General features: G+C 45.8%; 1 protein-coding gene across 2 annotated transcripts in view; it reads right to left on the bottom strand.

Annotated features, from left to right (window-relative positions):
* Positions 1 to 14981, bottom strand: part of LOC144729404 (inositol 1,4,5-trisphosphate-gated calcium channel ITPR1-like) — a 154616-nt gene that overhangs the window by 91491 nt on the left and 48144 nt on the right. For both annotated transcript variants that reach the window (XM_078609666.1, XM_078609667.1), the window contains exons 16-23: positions 12787 to 12945; positions 10298 to 10470; positions 9306 to 9425; positions 7695 to 7904; positions 6926 to 7177; positions 4218 to 4362; positions 1888 to 2044; positions 909 to 1117 (exon numbers count right to left, since the gene is read on the bottom strand). In XM_078609666.1, the coding sequence (XP_078465792.1) occupies positions 909 to 1117; positions 1888 to 2044; positions 4218 to 4362; positions 6926 to 7177; positions 7695 to 7904; positions 9306 to 9425; positions 10298 to 10470; positions 12787 to 12945 (1425 nt within the window). The remainder of the gene's footprint in view (positions 1 to 908; positions 1118 to 1887; positions 2045 to 4217; positions 4363 to 6925; positions 7178 to 7694; positions 7905 to 9305; positions 9426 to 10297; positions 10471 to 12786; positions 12946 to 14981) is intronic.

Raw genomic sequence — 14981 nt, 5'->3', positions numbered from 1 at the left:
CAGATAATAGAACACTTCATCTTCTTGGTTCTTTCGGGAAATAATAAAATAATGAAAATAAAGCTAAATAATATAATAAAATATAATTTTATTATATTAAAACATAATAAAATAATACTTTATTAATATTATTTTATTTCCGTTCTACGTGACGTCACGTAGAAGGGAAATAATAATAAAAATGTAACTTAATAATATTTTTTTATTATATTATTTTATAACGTTTTATTTTTATTATTTTATTATTTCCCTTCTACGTGACTTTACCGAAAGAACCAAGACGATGAATCCCTGCAGTCACGAAAGCTTTAAATCGAAATAGAACACTTATTTTGTTTCATCAAGAACACTTTAATCCACACAACTTACGCACAGATAACCAAGAGTAAACCGCAAAGCGTAATTGATCGAGTTTCACACTCGCATGACACAACAAAGCACATTGTTATCCTTAAGAGCGCCATCAAGAATTGAAATGATGATTCGTTACATGCCCAGTGCTCTGCACTAAACCCAACAGCAGCACTCGCTAATAACGACTCGTTTAAACCGGCAGAAAGCCACACAGACTTTTTCAGGAGGGTCCTATACAATGGAGATGTTTGGGCCAACACAGACTACATTGTATGTTTACACTATGAGACCTCCTTTACCAGTGGCAAAATATAGTAGTAAGTTTTTACCCTTTAAACTGGTACAAAACTGACACCTTTATACAAGGCATCATGTTTGCAATAACCGCAACACAAGCAGTTTGTGTTGCGGTTATTGCAAACATGATGCCTTGTATAAAAGGTGTCAGTTTTCTACCAGTTTAAAGGGTAAAAATCTACTACTACATTGCATGTTATTAGCTATGGGAGGAAAGCAGCAGGGGAGGAGGAGGGGGGGGGAAGAACGACCGGTACCTGCAGGATCTCGATGACCTTGCGTTTGGTGTCCATCACGATGAGGCTCTCCGAGTGAAGCTCTCCGGCCGCGCCCGCCGCCTTGCTTTCCACGTCCGGCGTGTCCGATCCGGCGGAGAACACCACCTCCCCGCCCATCACCACCTGGGACATCATCTCCCCCACCTCGTGGATCGAGCGCATCACCCGGCTGCTGCTGCTGCTGCTGGCTGTGGGGCAGCCGTAGGGGATTCGTGACACAAAGAACCAAGACGTGGTACGGTGAAGAGAGTACCCTATTAAACCTCACCAGAGGTTGATGTGGCCAGCGCCACGCCCGACCAACTTGGTCTCCCCAGTGCTGATAGATATGCACACACACCGCACCAGGTACTCATTTGACGCGCAGTCAAACTGTGGGAGGGCACACAGAACCGGTTCTGATATTCGTCACGAATGTTAGCCACAAGCGGGAATCACACTCGGGTGGCCATGTACGTAGCACAGTGTGGTAACTACTACACTACCGCTCCTCACAAGCATATACGAGGACATATGCACACACATACATCTATATATATATAGACATGCCACACATTTTTTAAAATATATTCCTATACAAATTGTATTCCAGAGGACAGTGCACAGAAGGCAAGGGTATATATACACACAAACACACATACACACACGTAGGCTTTCGCGACCAATATTATTCATAATATATTATGAACACGTACACAGTCAAAGTTAAATATTTCTCAAACTAACATTGGAGGTGGTGTCTATCTCCTGTTTACGGCCTTGAGTCAGTGGTGGTAGAACACATTTTTGTTGGCGTCGGTGCGTGCCCTCCATCGGACAACCACTGTCGATTCCCCCCCCCCCCAAAACGTGGTACCTTATTCATCCAACGGGTAAACAATGACGGGCCGGGTACGTATCCAAAAACACGTATACAGAGAGCAGAGAGAGCGTGCAACCTCGACTTGAAAGCGCCTACCCGAGTGGCCGGCAGCCGCCGCGTCCACTGGCGCACAGGACGCCTGCCGCGGCGCCGGCACGGAGTCGAGGATGGCCAGCAGGGTCCTGGTGAGCCGCAGCAGGTCGCTGAAGCTGTAGAAGCCAAAGTAGATCAGCTGCCGAGCCAGGCTCACGACCTGCACAGCCACCACAACACACAAAGTTAAGTAGCGTCTAATTGCAATTGAAATTAAGATTTCGTAAATATATATATTAGGGAAACACCACACATCTGTGAAAGAGCTTCATAAGCTCTTAGGGCAGGGGTCGGCAACCAAAATAACAAGAAGAGCCATTTCTTTCCAATTCGGTACAAAATTCAGTATTTCAAGAGCCGCAATGCATCTGAGTACATACTGTACATACGTACATATTGTCAAGAAGCAGCCCGTAAAGAGCCGCATGCGGCTCCGGAGCCGTAGGTTGCCGACCCCTGCAGTCTAAATAAAATACTATCCTGGTTGGCAACAATGAACCACGTTGGGCCAAATGCTCAAGGACCAAGGGTTACACGGCACCTACGGATGGAGACAACATCGACCGTGCAGGCCAATTTCGTGTATTTTTTTTACCGAGCAAAAAAAGATCTTCACCTCAGGCCATCTGTATAAATGGCACTGTATACAGTATTCCCTCACTTTCACGATTTTGGCAATCCGCAAATCGCATCTGGAACACTACACGACTGCATCAAGAGAGAGAGAGAAAGCGAAGAGATAAAGTGATGAGAAAAAATGCTTTGTGAGAAAATTATGAGATGAAGTGATGATATGAAAGTGATGAGAGCTTTCGTGACTGCAGGGATTCTTCGCCTGAGGACGGCTGCTTGCCTTGTGGCCGAAACGTCGTGAGAATTGTATTTTATTATGTTTTATTATTTCATTATTTCCCTTCTATGTGACTTTACCGAACCAAGAAGACTTCTGTAAGCATTCAAAATATCTGCAGACGTTGCCACACACTATTATCGTAGGCCGCAACATTCGCTACCTCACGAGCATCTCCGGAATGCATCTCTTACGAATAATGAGGGAATGCTGTACTTTGAGACTCGCGTTAGAGATGGGATAATTTTAGCATAACATCATTCCACAACAGCAATGGTGTCCCGCTGGGCGTCCTGACGGAAACGTGAGGGGCTCCCCCACAGGGGAAAACATAGAGGCTTCAAAGCCAAGTCACAAGATCCCAATCTCAGCGAAGACCTTCATCGGTTGCGACCCAACAACCCCTTTCACCCGAGCACACGGTCGACATTTGTCACCCGAGCGCGCACAACGACATTTCTCAATGGCTGGGTGAGAGACGGCCGTTCGTTTAGCACGTGCAATGAAAACAATCAGCGGCGTCATGACCTGCAGGAAGAAAAAAAAGAGCCGTTCTCAATCCACCACCGTACACAAAGATATGTTACAACTTTTTTTTTTTTACACTTGGATTCAATTCTCTTGTTGTGAAAAAGAGCGCGTTTTTAAATGTCAATTTCAACGTGGAATGCTGGCACAGTGGTTTGAACACTGTGCTACAAAACTAGCGACTTGAGTTCCGTTCCTCGCCGTGGCTAGCATCAGGTGACGAGCGATATCTAAACTGGTCCTGGGCACAACCCCCCAATGCCGACCCACATTGAGCGACGTGGCAAAGTACGATTAACAAAAGCCCCATAAATGTCACGCTGTAGGGAGGCCTTCATGAAGCAGTGGATTGATCAAGTGGTGCAAATACATCTGCAGTTTTAAACACTGCAATGGGGAGAGGATTCAAAAAGTACCTACAGCCCCAATGCATCTTCAAAACCTTTCACAAACCAAAATACAACTTCAAATCCAGAAAAGAAAAAACAAGTGTTTTCACATTACAATGCAAAAATCTATGTATACGTGAGCATTTTAAATACCACAGGACCCACTAATATGGGATGCCGTGGCAGCAAGATGATAAATCCCTCGCCTGGTATACAGGAGGTCGTGGATTCGATCCTGACCACGATGCCTGTACATGTGGAGTTTGCATCTTCTCCCTGTGCTCACGTGGATTTTTCACCGGCTCCTCCAGTTTTCCCTTCATTTAGAATGATGCTTTTGGAATATTTGGCTGCCATTTCCAAATAATCCACTTTGTTGAGCTATCATTTGTGGTCAAGTCACTTCAGAAAAGGAAGCTGTATATAGCTCAGTTGGCCTCAGAGTAAAAGAAAATGTTTTTGTAGAGAGAAAAAAAAAAAAATCAGTTTGTGCTCAAAGCACCACACAGCGAAGAGAAACGATGTCCCAAGGACGAGCGACGTCCACGTTGAAACCCGAGAGGCACCTCGAAGGTGAGCTTGTTCTTCTCCTGGTCGGCGAAGGGCAGCACCTGCCCCAGGACCTCGCGCAGAAACTCGTCCACGAAGGCGATGGTGCGAGCAAACTTGGGCTTCGCGTCGTCGTGCACCGAACCGCTGCCCGAGTCATAACTGCGTGGACGTGGGGAGCAACGCGGCGGAGGTGAACATCTGATGCACAGAAGTTACCACAACAGTGCGATTCAGGTGAACGACTGCTGCAATGTACGTTGCTACAACTGCAACATGATTCGGGTAAACAACTGCAATGTTACTACAACAGAAGCAGCTACCATAATAATGTTCACAATTGGTACCACAACATATTGCAACTACTACTATTGCTGCCTGCTGCTACAACTGCCATATTCTCCAGATTATGGTCAGCATAGTAAGAAGCCGATTATCTAGGACCTTGGTGAAAAAAAAGGCAAATGTTTCTCTCCAAAACAACAATTCAGATTTTTTTTTCAGCCAAGGGTTGGAAACCATTTTTTTTTTTATATAGACATAATGTGGGAACCGTGGGGGGCAAATCGAGTCTTTGCAAACAGGTACACTGCCATCAAGGAAGGAGGCACACCCTGGGAAAGAAACCTCTCGAGAATAAAAATCCACAACACAAGCACCTCCCAATCTAGCACATGGGTGACTTCGTGCAATTTCGATACTGACAACATATAAATAGGACTTCTCAGCTTTCTGCCGAGGTAAAACGGTCAACTGGCAGTATAAAGTTAAACGTTTATTCAAATCATCCTTCACAGCGAGAAACATTTGGTGCTTGTGTCAGCACTGTCAAGCACAATGAACACTGACGGGACTTTTCTTGTTTCCTGAAAGTGACAAATTTTGCACTCCTGCAATTGGGTTTCCAGTAAAAGCCCCATTTCTTCACACCAACATTGTCCAAGAGTGCGGTTCAAATAAAACACCACCACCACAAGTTCACCGCGAAATATTAGAACCCCGTGCTATATTTTATTCATATAGCATCTGAATATAATTATTTTTATATTCTGTACAATGCAAGTAGAACTTCTTTCGCACCATACGTAGCCAAACATGCTAATCGTAGGTGCGGGGGAAGGACAAACTAGGCACAAAAAGCAGTTTTAAATAAATTCGTTTTCAATCTAGATTTTAAACTGCGCAGCCCCAGTGGCTAATATCAGAAGGAAGATTGTGCTAGACGGCCACAGGAGGTACATCTGAAAGGACGCGATGCAATGACCGTCAAATAATAATAATAATGATGATAAGCAAGGGGCGAAGCGATTAATAATAATTAGGCCACTTGTATATCCAGGAAATGGGCCTCTCAGGAGGGGATCTGCATTGTGATGTTTTGTCAATTCTATTCCTGAGAATGTGGCTTCATGTGCGAGGCAACTGAGGACACCTGGACAAACCCCAGTATGGGTAGAACAGAGGGAGGATGGCCATATCGGCAGCAGACTGAAGCAGCAGCATGGGCAAAACTAAACTAAAAATGTAAACGGTCTATTTTACACCAAGGGCAACTTCTCCGCATGCAAGGGCTATTTTAAACGTTGACAACAAAATACGGCCAGCGTTACACACTCCGGTCATTGATAAATGTGCAGGTTTGCAAGTGATAAAATAAGAATGGTAATGGAAGCAGCTCGATGCAATGTTCTATCCGTTTGCTCTTCAGTCTGCAACACTTTTGTATTCTTAGATGAATGCAAGGCAGAGCTCTACTTGGCACATGAGCCGGGGGAGGGGGGGTTGTCAGTACAACTTTCGGTGGCAAATTCTGTCAGAATCCATCATGGGTAGCATCCACCATGGGCAGAAAGGTCCAGCATACATATGTTTTGTTTGCGGTTTGGATGCATTTAAGTATCCGATTAGAAGATTTTTTAACCAAAACAATTTTATTTCGATTTAAAGCTTTCGTGACTGCAGGGATTCATCTTCTTGGTTCTTTCGGTAAAGTCACGTAGAAGTGACTTTACCGAAAGAACCAAGAAGACAAAACAATTTTCTCTATCAAACGAATCAGAATCTTTATCCTGGAGAAATCCGATGAGCTATGAAGATCTTTTTCAGTTTATTTTGCTTGGATGCATATTGGTGATGTAGAGATGATATGCTTCAAGAAATGAATTGTTATCACTTACCACCCTATTTGGTAGCGACGAGGCTTTTTTGGCAAACAATGGTTCAAGCATCCAGGGAGCACATACCGAGCAATTCACAGAGTACATTCGATTTTCAGCCGAGCAAAATCCCAAACTGAGGCCACCTAATATTTGCCGATGTATAACCCTGGCTTTGCATCCCAATGACATCACCTGTATAATGTCATTCCACAACAACGGTGACGTCGGGAGCGTCCTAACAAAAATGCGCAGCTTCCACAGGAGGAATAAGTGAACCGACAGAGGCCTAACAAACAAAAAGGTCACATCCCATCTCAGTGACGACCTTTAACAGCTGCGCGACCCGACAACCTTTTATGCGAGCGCATTTCCGGTTGGCATCTTTCACCCCTGGTGTGCACGACGGCATTTATTAACAGCCGGGGAAAGGAGGGATGGGGGGGACGTTCGCTCGTGTGCGGTGCGTACGACAAAAACGTCTGGCGTTAACGTTCCCCTTAACGAAGGCTGCGCACGTCCATGCCGGTGTGCACGGGGGGTAGGGGGCGGGGGGGCGCGGAACTCACTCGTCCACCGTGACCTTGGAGGGGATCTCCGACCAGAGCCGCGCGTACTTGACCGGGGTCACGGGCTCTTGGGGGTCGCGGTCCACGTGCATGTGCAGCATGAGGCGGCAGAAGGAGGCACGCAGGTCAAAGGGCAAAGACTCGTCGGCCATGCAGCGTTGCAGGAGGCCCACGTCCAGCTGGCCAGACACGGCGTTGATTGCCAGGTACTGGCGGTCCAGGCACATCCGCGAGAAGAGGTTTAACTGGTACCTGTGCACGATGCAGAGATCGAGAGTGTGTCAGGATTTGTGAGGTTCAACATTCACAGCCGAGACTCCAAAATCCGGTATCAAGGAGGGGCACGCATAGCTGCTGGAAAACTCTCGTGCTACAATAAAAAAAGACAAATGCAAAGATCCCCTGTATAGTCTTAACAGACTGTTGGGGGCAAGTGTAATACACGAACACCTATGAAAGCTAGCATGGCACACGAGGGGGTGGTGGTGGCCAGCACCACAATCACAGAGACAGACACTCCCCCAAACATGCACAGATTCTATTCAGAGTATGCACACAGACACCATGCATGGGTAGACACGTGACACACACGAACACACAGATGCACCAACTGCAGTCACGCCGGCCGCCGCTCACCAGAGGTCGCAACCGGGTACCCGATACCCGTACCCTACCCGATACCCGGCCGGGTACGGGTACCCGTTTGCGACCCTGGTGCGGCCGGGTACGGGTAAAGAATCAAAACCCGTTTGCGACCTCTGCCGCTCACCGGAAGTAGGTGAGCACCGCTTGGTCGTCCTCAGAGCCCTCCCTCGCCTCCTGCGCCAGCTCGCGGATACTCTTGCAGCGCGACAACTTCTCGGCGTCGAACCACATGAGCCAAACCTCCTCCCCCTCCTCCTCTTCCTCCTCGCCGACAGACAGGTGGCTGTCTCCGCACAGGTCGGCGTCCGGATCACCACGCGGAGGCAGCAGCAGCCTAGGATCGGTGGGGCGCAAGATGTTGCAGTGTATAGCGGATACTTAGATTGAAATCTCATTTCTTTAAAACTGATTTTGTGTCGAATTTTTTCTCCTTCCCCCTGTACCTCCCATCAGGGTGGTTTGACGACGTAGGGTGCAAAAGAAGTTCAACATACACATCGCTTCCCCCCACCCTCCTCCAGCGAAGCTCACCCACCCATACTGGACATCTGAAAAAAAAGCTTCATAACTAATCAGATTCCTCCAAACGAAATAGAGATTTCGGATTCTGAAGCTCTTATAATCTTGCTTATAGTTGAGAAAGCTTTCTACTCGATTACAACTTCAAGTGCCGTTTGTTGCTTGCAGCTCGACGTTCTGAGCAGGTGCTCAGCGACTCGTTAAAAAAAATTAAAGGTGCGCAATGAGTGCGAGTGCAGTGAATGGCACGGCCAGGGGGAGGGGTTTGGTTGGTATGGCAGGAGACTGGAGTCGCGAGTTCAAAGCTTAATAAAGATCAGTCGTCAATTGTTACCAATTATTCGATCAAAACCTACAAAATAATTATTATAGTCACCGGTTTTTCAAATAAATCTATGAAATCAATAATCACAACTGATTTCCTATTATCAAATCGTCATTCACCCATCTTCACCATCATCACCAGTCTTCTATTATCGAGCACCATCGATCATGAATCCAGCACCTCGCCACCAAGTTCCATCATCCATTTGGGATTAGTAATATGCATTCTATCTAGACCACTGAGAAGAAAAAAAAAACTGTTGTCCCCATCATCGCAAGTGGGCATTTCCACTACAACTCGGGTCTTCAAATGTAGAAGAGCACCAGCCAATTCTCATTTCAGTACGAAGATGACACACTTTAAAACTTATCTTGCAAGTGCTCAAGTTGCGCGAAGTACATCTCTGCTCATCTGAAAATTATTAATTACGTATTGTAAAACAAAAACATAATCTTCTTGGTTCTTTCGGTAAAGTCACGTAGAAGGAAAATAATAAAATAATAAAACATAATAAAATAATTCTCACGACGTTTCAGCCACAACGCAAGCAGACGTCTTCTACGTGACTTTACCGAAAGAACCAAGAAGATGAATCCCTGCAGTCACGAAAGCTTTAAATCGAAAAACATAATCTACAAGGCAAAACTGCACACACACAGCATCAAGCCGCACGCGATCTTGTGGCTGCCGTTATGAGTGAGCTCACTCACTTTTCGATTTAAAGCTTTCGTGACTGCAGGGATTCATCGTGAAGACCAGGTCTTCACCTGAGGACGGCTGCTTGCGTTGTGGCCGAAACGTCGTGAGAATTATTTTATTATGTTTTATTTTGTTATTTTATCATTTCCATTCTACGTGACTTTACCGAAAGAACCAAGAGGACTCACTCACTTTGTTTCTATTAGCAGGTCGGCGTTGGCTGGGTTCAGCACGGCCTTGCAGATGAGCTCCTGGGTGATGGGGATGGCCGTTTGGTTGGACACGCAGAGGTCCGACAGGTAGTCCAGGAACCTGCAGCACATTAACGACTCCCCAACATTAAAATCAAACCATTGCCTCAGCAGTATTTTGGCGGGCACATTTTCTAACATGGCAAATTAGAACACGACACCGACACAATTGGCCTACTCTTTTCGAATAGCATCACGGGATATTTAACGGTCACCGAAGCAGACGGCACATTTTATGGGTAATACACACCCCGCAGGAATAACCAGGGCAGCCTGCCAGATTTGAACCAGGAACCTCTGCAAACAAGCGGCGAAACCACTACCGCTGGGCAACGTTGCTGTTTAGCACGTTGTCCGAACTTTGGCACCACATGGAGTTTAACTTCCCTGCAGCGCAAAGTCCTCGCACTTTACAACATGCGATCCATGGTGGTGAGACGCCAACTACCTCACCTGTGTATATGGAGTTTGAATGTTTCTCTCCCCATCGGTGGTCGGGTGCACTTTTCTCTGGGTCCTCCAATTTGACCCTCCACATTCATAAATCAACATGCGTTTAGAGTATTTGGCTGCTGTAAATTTCCACATAAGCCACTTTGTAGAGCTATAATTTGTGGCCAGGTCGCTTCTGAAAATGTGCTAGAGAGCTCAGTGGGCCTTAACTGTCAAAATAGTTCAATATTTCAGTTTTTATTTCGATTTAAAGCTTTCGTGACTGCAGGGATTCATCTTCTTGGTTCTTTCGGTAAAGTCACTTTACCGAAAGAACCAAGAAGAAGATTTCAGTTTTTAAAAGTAATTTTTTTTTACTAGTAACAAATCGTAATGCACAAAAAAGTTTCACGTAACCAGCCACAGCATTCCCCCCGCGCCCCCCCCCCCCACATTGACATGGCGGCGTTCGCAGCGCGACGGCCAGCGAGTGCCACACACCGCGGCTCTCGGCTCTTGCGCACGAGGGACACGAACGTCTCGATCTCGGCGGCCGTGATGTGCTTCTCCAGCAGCTTGCGGTTGTTGTGCAGCAGAGCGGTGATGGTGTCCTCCGCCAGCACGTCGTAGCCAATCTGCTTTTGCATGAAGCCGAACTGCTTGGCAATGTACTCCTGCGGCAATTGGGTCGTGGCAGGGAGGGATACAAAGATGTTAATAATATATATGCAGTAATCCCTCGCTACTTCGCGGTTCAAGTTTCGCGGCCTCAGTGCATCGCAGATTTTTCGAACTGATTTAAAGGCCTCATTATACCTGTGCAGTAACACCATCATTCATCATTACATTCATCGAACTGCACAGGTCTGTCATCGTCGTCATTGTCATCGTCGTCATTACTGGAGTCAAGTCTCAAGATACTACTGTCATTGGTGAGTGTAGAACACCATAATACGTATCGTATGAGAGAGAGAGTGAATGTATAATATTAAGGTTTTATAATTAAATAGATTTAAGTAAAATATATATATATAAAGTATAAATATACATATTTTAAACATTCTGGTACCCACACACACATATACGGAAATTCCTAGGGGGCAATCCTACTTCGCGGATTTTCACCTATCGCGAGGGGTTCCGGTCCCCATTAACCGCGATAAACGAGGGATCACTGTATATACACACGCACACAAGGTAATGCAGCAGCAGCAGTGTGGGCAGGGTGGGCTTGGGGGATTACAGCAGGGAACCGGCACCAATAAAATTAAAATCCAGCAACGACTGTCATTAAACCGGGTTTTTGAGTACCAAGTTTATGGTGACAGTTGAGTCAGAATTGGACCGAACAAGAAAAACGTGACATTTGTTTTATTTTTTCACTTAGCACGACATTAAAAGCCGTGAGAACGTTTTGGTTTGACGGTGATGTGACACACATCTCTGCTATGCGGAAAATTGCAGCAACCCTCGAGTGCGGTCAAATAGGTCGCTTAAAAGCATTTGCAGGAGGCAACTTGTGACATTTGGCGTTCTGCTGCCGGTTGTCCATTGCGGCGTAATGCAATGCTTTGAAAGAGTTTTAAAGCAGACACTCAATGGTGCCGAATCGTGCCTTGTCCATTCCATTTGGGGCAATGGCACAAGTTTGAACGGTTTTTACGGTTTAAAACAACACAGCAGGGGGCGATAGGACATCACCACATGGGCCAAGCAGTGTGGGTTGCTCCCAGTCCAGAGTTTACCTACAGCACCGTCAACCATGATGTGAATTATGGTTTGGAAAATATGACAGTGTCACCTACAATTAGATGTAAAATGTTGCCTCACCCATGCACCCCGTGGCTTCCTTCATGGCCAGTCAGCAGCATTGATGTTGTGTTCGCAATTACAAACATTGATAAATAGCATCGAATATCAGAACCAACTTGGATGATCGTAACGGTTCATATTTTTAGGTTTTTCGGTAAAGTCACATAGATAAAAAAATAAAATTTAAATTAATAAAAGTAAAATAGAATTATAATAAAAATCACGACGTTTCGGAGGCAACACAAGCTTCCGTCTTCAGGTGGAGACAGAAGCTTGTGATGCCTCCGAAATGTCGTGATTTTTTATTATTATTATTCAACTTTTATTAAGTGAAATTTTTTTTATCTACGCGACTTTACCGAAAAAACCTAAGAATACGAATCCTTGCAGTCACGAAAGCTTCAAATCTAGAATCGTAACGTGTTCATTTTTTGTTTTCCTGGGTTTCACTGAACAAATAATTTCAATTAAACTCACCGACCCATCACTCAATCCACTCGCATCAGAATTTACCAGACTAATTTTACCGATTTTGTTCATTTCCCCCTACTCACTGTGACATTTCCACATATAAAAATATCACAAATGCAATTTCCAAGGCTTGGAAAGCTGTGCTGTCCACTTACAAATATTGTTGGTTCGGAATCTAATGATGAATTCATGTAAATGTTATATTTGCATGCACAAGACATGCAAAGTGTGCACGTAATAATGGCATTCTCCTGATCTGTATACTTTATTCGCAATGGGTTAATGGAGGTCAATCCAGTCACGAGGTCGCTAAATTAGCCACTTAAAAATAGCAATAGATTATTTAAATCAAATAAATTGTGACACCGAATCGTGGCAATCGAATTAAGAGGGGCGATTTTTACGAGAGTGTGTTATGTGAATGTATCAATTTATCGATTGATATACATGTACAGCGATTATTATACTCAATGCACACGCATCTATCCGTTCATTCATATATTACGCAATGGATTCACACCACCCTTTCACCAGGCACCGAGGGCCTACCATTCATCACCACAAATTTGAATTGCATCATAATCGTGACCCTGAAATGCACCCACTCACATCTTTGCAGGCAAGGGTCATTGCACTGCTAAAGCCTGCACGGCCGTTATTGAACACAAGACGAGTAGCATGGGGGGGGAGGGGGGCAGCAATCACACCTGGTTTTTGCGGTATCCGTGCTGCGAGTGGCGCAACACGCGGTAGCACAGGCGGCAGATGTGGCGGAAGGGGGCGTGCCGCTGGTCGGACAGATCCTCCATCTGCAGCATCGGCCCGTCGCCTCCGTCCACGAAGGGTGCCTGCAGCAGCTTGAAAATCTACGCGCGCCCACCCACAGTCACGACCGCTTATGCCACCGGTACACCAATGGACGGCCGTAGCCAGGTGTCACAAACGCCAACACGACACCGCTGGTCGCTTATTTCAACCAATACGGAGCTGGGCTCTGATTAATGAACTAATTACTCTATAGATGATTATCAAAACCAATGTGCCTAATTAGAATAACACAAAAATTGTTGGAAAACAAACTGTCACCCAGTCTCGCGTGTGTCACTTGACAGGAAGCGAGAGGGGCGGGGATTGGTGGCATCAAAATCATCAGCTGCATCCGTCTTGCTGGGCATGGCTTTTTGGGAGTTTCCTGCCTTCGGGGAGGGCAGGAAGTTGGTTGGGGCAGTGAGCATTTTTTTTTAAATTGGGCTGGAGCAATTCAGAAAAAAAAGTTAATTACAAATTAGTACCATTAATTGACTTCATCAATTAAGTCCAAGCTCCAAACATCTAAATGTTAAGCACGCTTGTCAATCCACTGATAGAGGCTCTCCTCCCATATGACCAACGCTACTGAACACGCTAGTCAGTGCGGGTGGGTGAAGGCATATGACAAGAGTGGGAGCATAGAAGTACAGCACAACAGATTTTGCCGCACCACCCCCTTGCTGCTCACAATGCAGGCCTACAGCATCCTGCCATGCGCGATGGTTGCACACCGCAGGTTTCAACCCCACTTTGGGTGGACGACCACCATTTGTACTGTACTCACAGCCATTTTTCTGTTACGGTTTTGGAAGGGAATAAAAAAAATATACAGATGGGTGTCAGACGAAATGTTGAATTTTTGGCGTTATATTACGAGCTTTTACAGCTTGTATAAACTGTGAAAGACACGAAGCAGGTGTAAACAGTTAAAAGCAAGTCGTCATCTTTTACAATGTCAAACGTTTACAAAAGAGCGACTTGTTGACATACGTATGGGAAATTAAGATTAATCAGATTATAAATCGCAGCCCCGACTTTTTCATTAAAGTACAGAAGTGCATTCTGTAACTCCAGAGAATATGGTGAACATTATTTAATAATTATTCATATTTACTGTATATGACTAATTACGAGAGAAAACACCTCCACGGTGGCTGTACATGCATACCGAGCAAGGATTAACCCATCCTGGCCAGCTTCACGTTTTAAACATTTTAATTCGCATTTAATTAAATACACAAAATAGTTTCTGCCATTGTTACCAATGCAGTTTCGCCGCACGAGGCAGCAACATTCACAGATTGCACTGTAAACAAGGCAGAAGCTGATTAGTTTTACTCTTAATTACTGTACAAATAACAGAATGATGATCTACAAAAAAGCTAACTTTTCATAATTGCATAAAACAAAATGCAAACGCTGGAGACTCAAATTTAAATGCTTAAGATTAGTACAAGTGTAGTACTAGACTGTGAATGTCACCGTGGTGCCGGGCCTGTGAGGCCACGGCAGATATAATGTTGTCATTATGTGCAGCCCAGTTACTGGGCGTAGTACCAGCCCTAACGGGGCTTGGGCGAGCATTGGTTAGCGCAAAAGCACCACGCACGGTGTGGGCTCCCGGTGAGGGAGCGAGTGTGTCAGCCAGCCAGGGTTACGTTGGGGCATGATACGCTGGTTGACCTGCCGACACGTGACCGGATGATATTGGAGGGGGGGCCACCGGTTGACGGGGGCCGCTGGGTGGTCACGTGGTATAGAGGAGCTCTCGGGAGCCTTAGGGAAAGAGCTATAAAGATCTAGAAGGTGGGCGGGGCGAGAGGCGGAGCCAGCCCCGGCCCAGGCTGATATAACGGGGCCCCCGTGTGGGGCTCGGGGTTCTTGACTGTCGGTGAGTGAAGATCCGCGTCGGGTTGAAGAAGCCTCTAGCCACGCGGTCCGGGACCCAGCTCGTGGTCCAGACCGAGATAGCGGGACCGTGTCTAGTTCTGCCGTAGCGTGGTTAGATGGGCGTTCAACGCCCGAGTGTAGGTCACGTTATGTTGTGTGTTGAGTGGATGTAATAAATAGTGTTGCTCCCAAGACAACGTCT

Source organism: Lampetra planeri, chromosome 32 (genome assembly GCF_965212315.1).
Source record: "Lampetra planeri chromosome 32, kcLamPlan1.2.h2, whole genome shotgun sequence".
Lineage (NCBI taxonomy): Eukaryota > Metazoa > Chordata > Hyperoartia > Petromyzontiformes > Petromyzontidae > Lampetra > Lampetra planeri.
The sequence above is the reverse complement of the archived record's forward strand: the minus strand, read 5'-3'. Positions and strand labels throughout refer to the sequence as shown.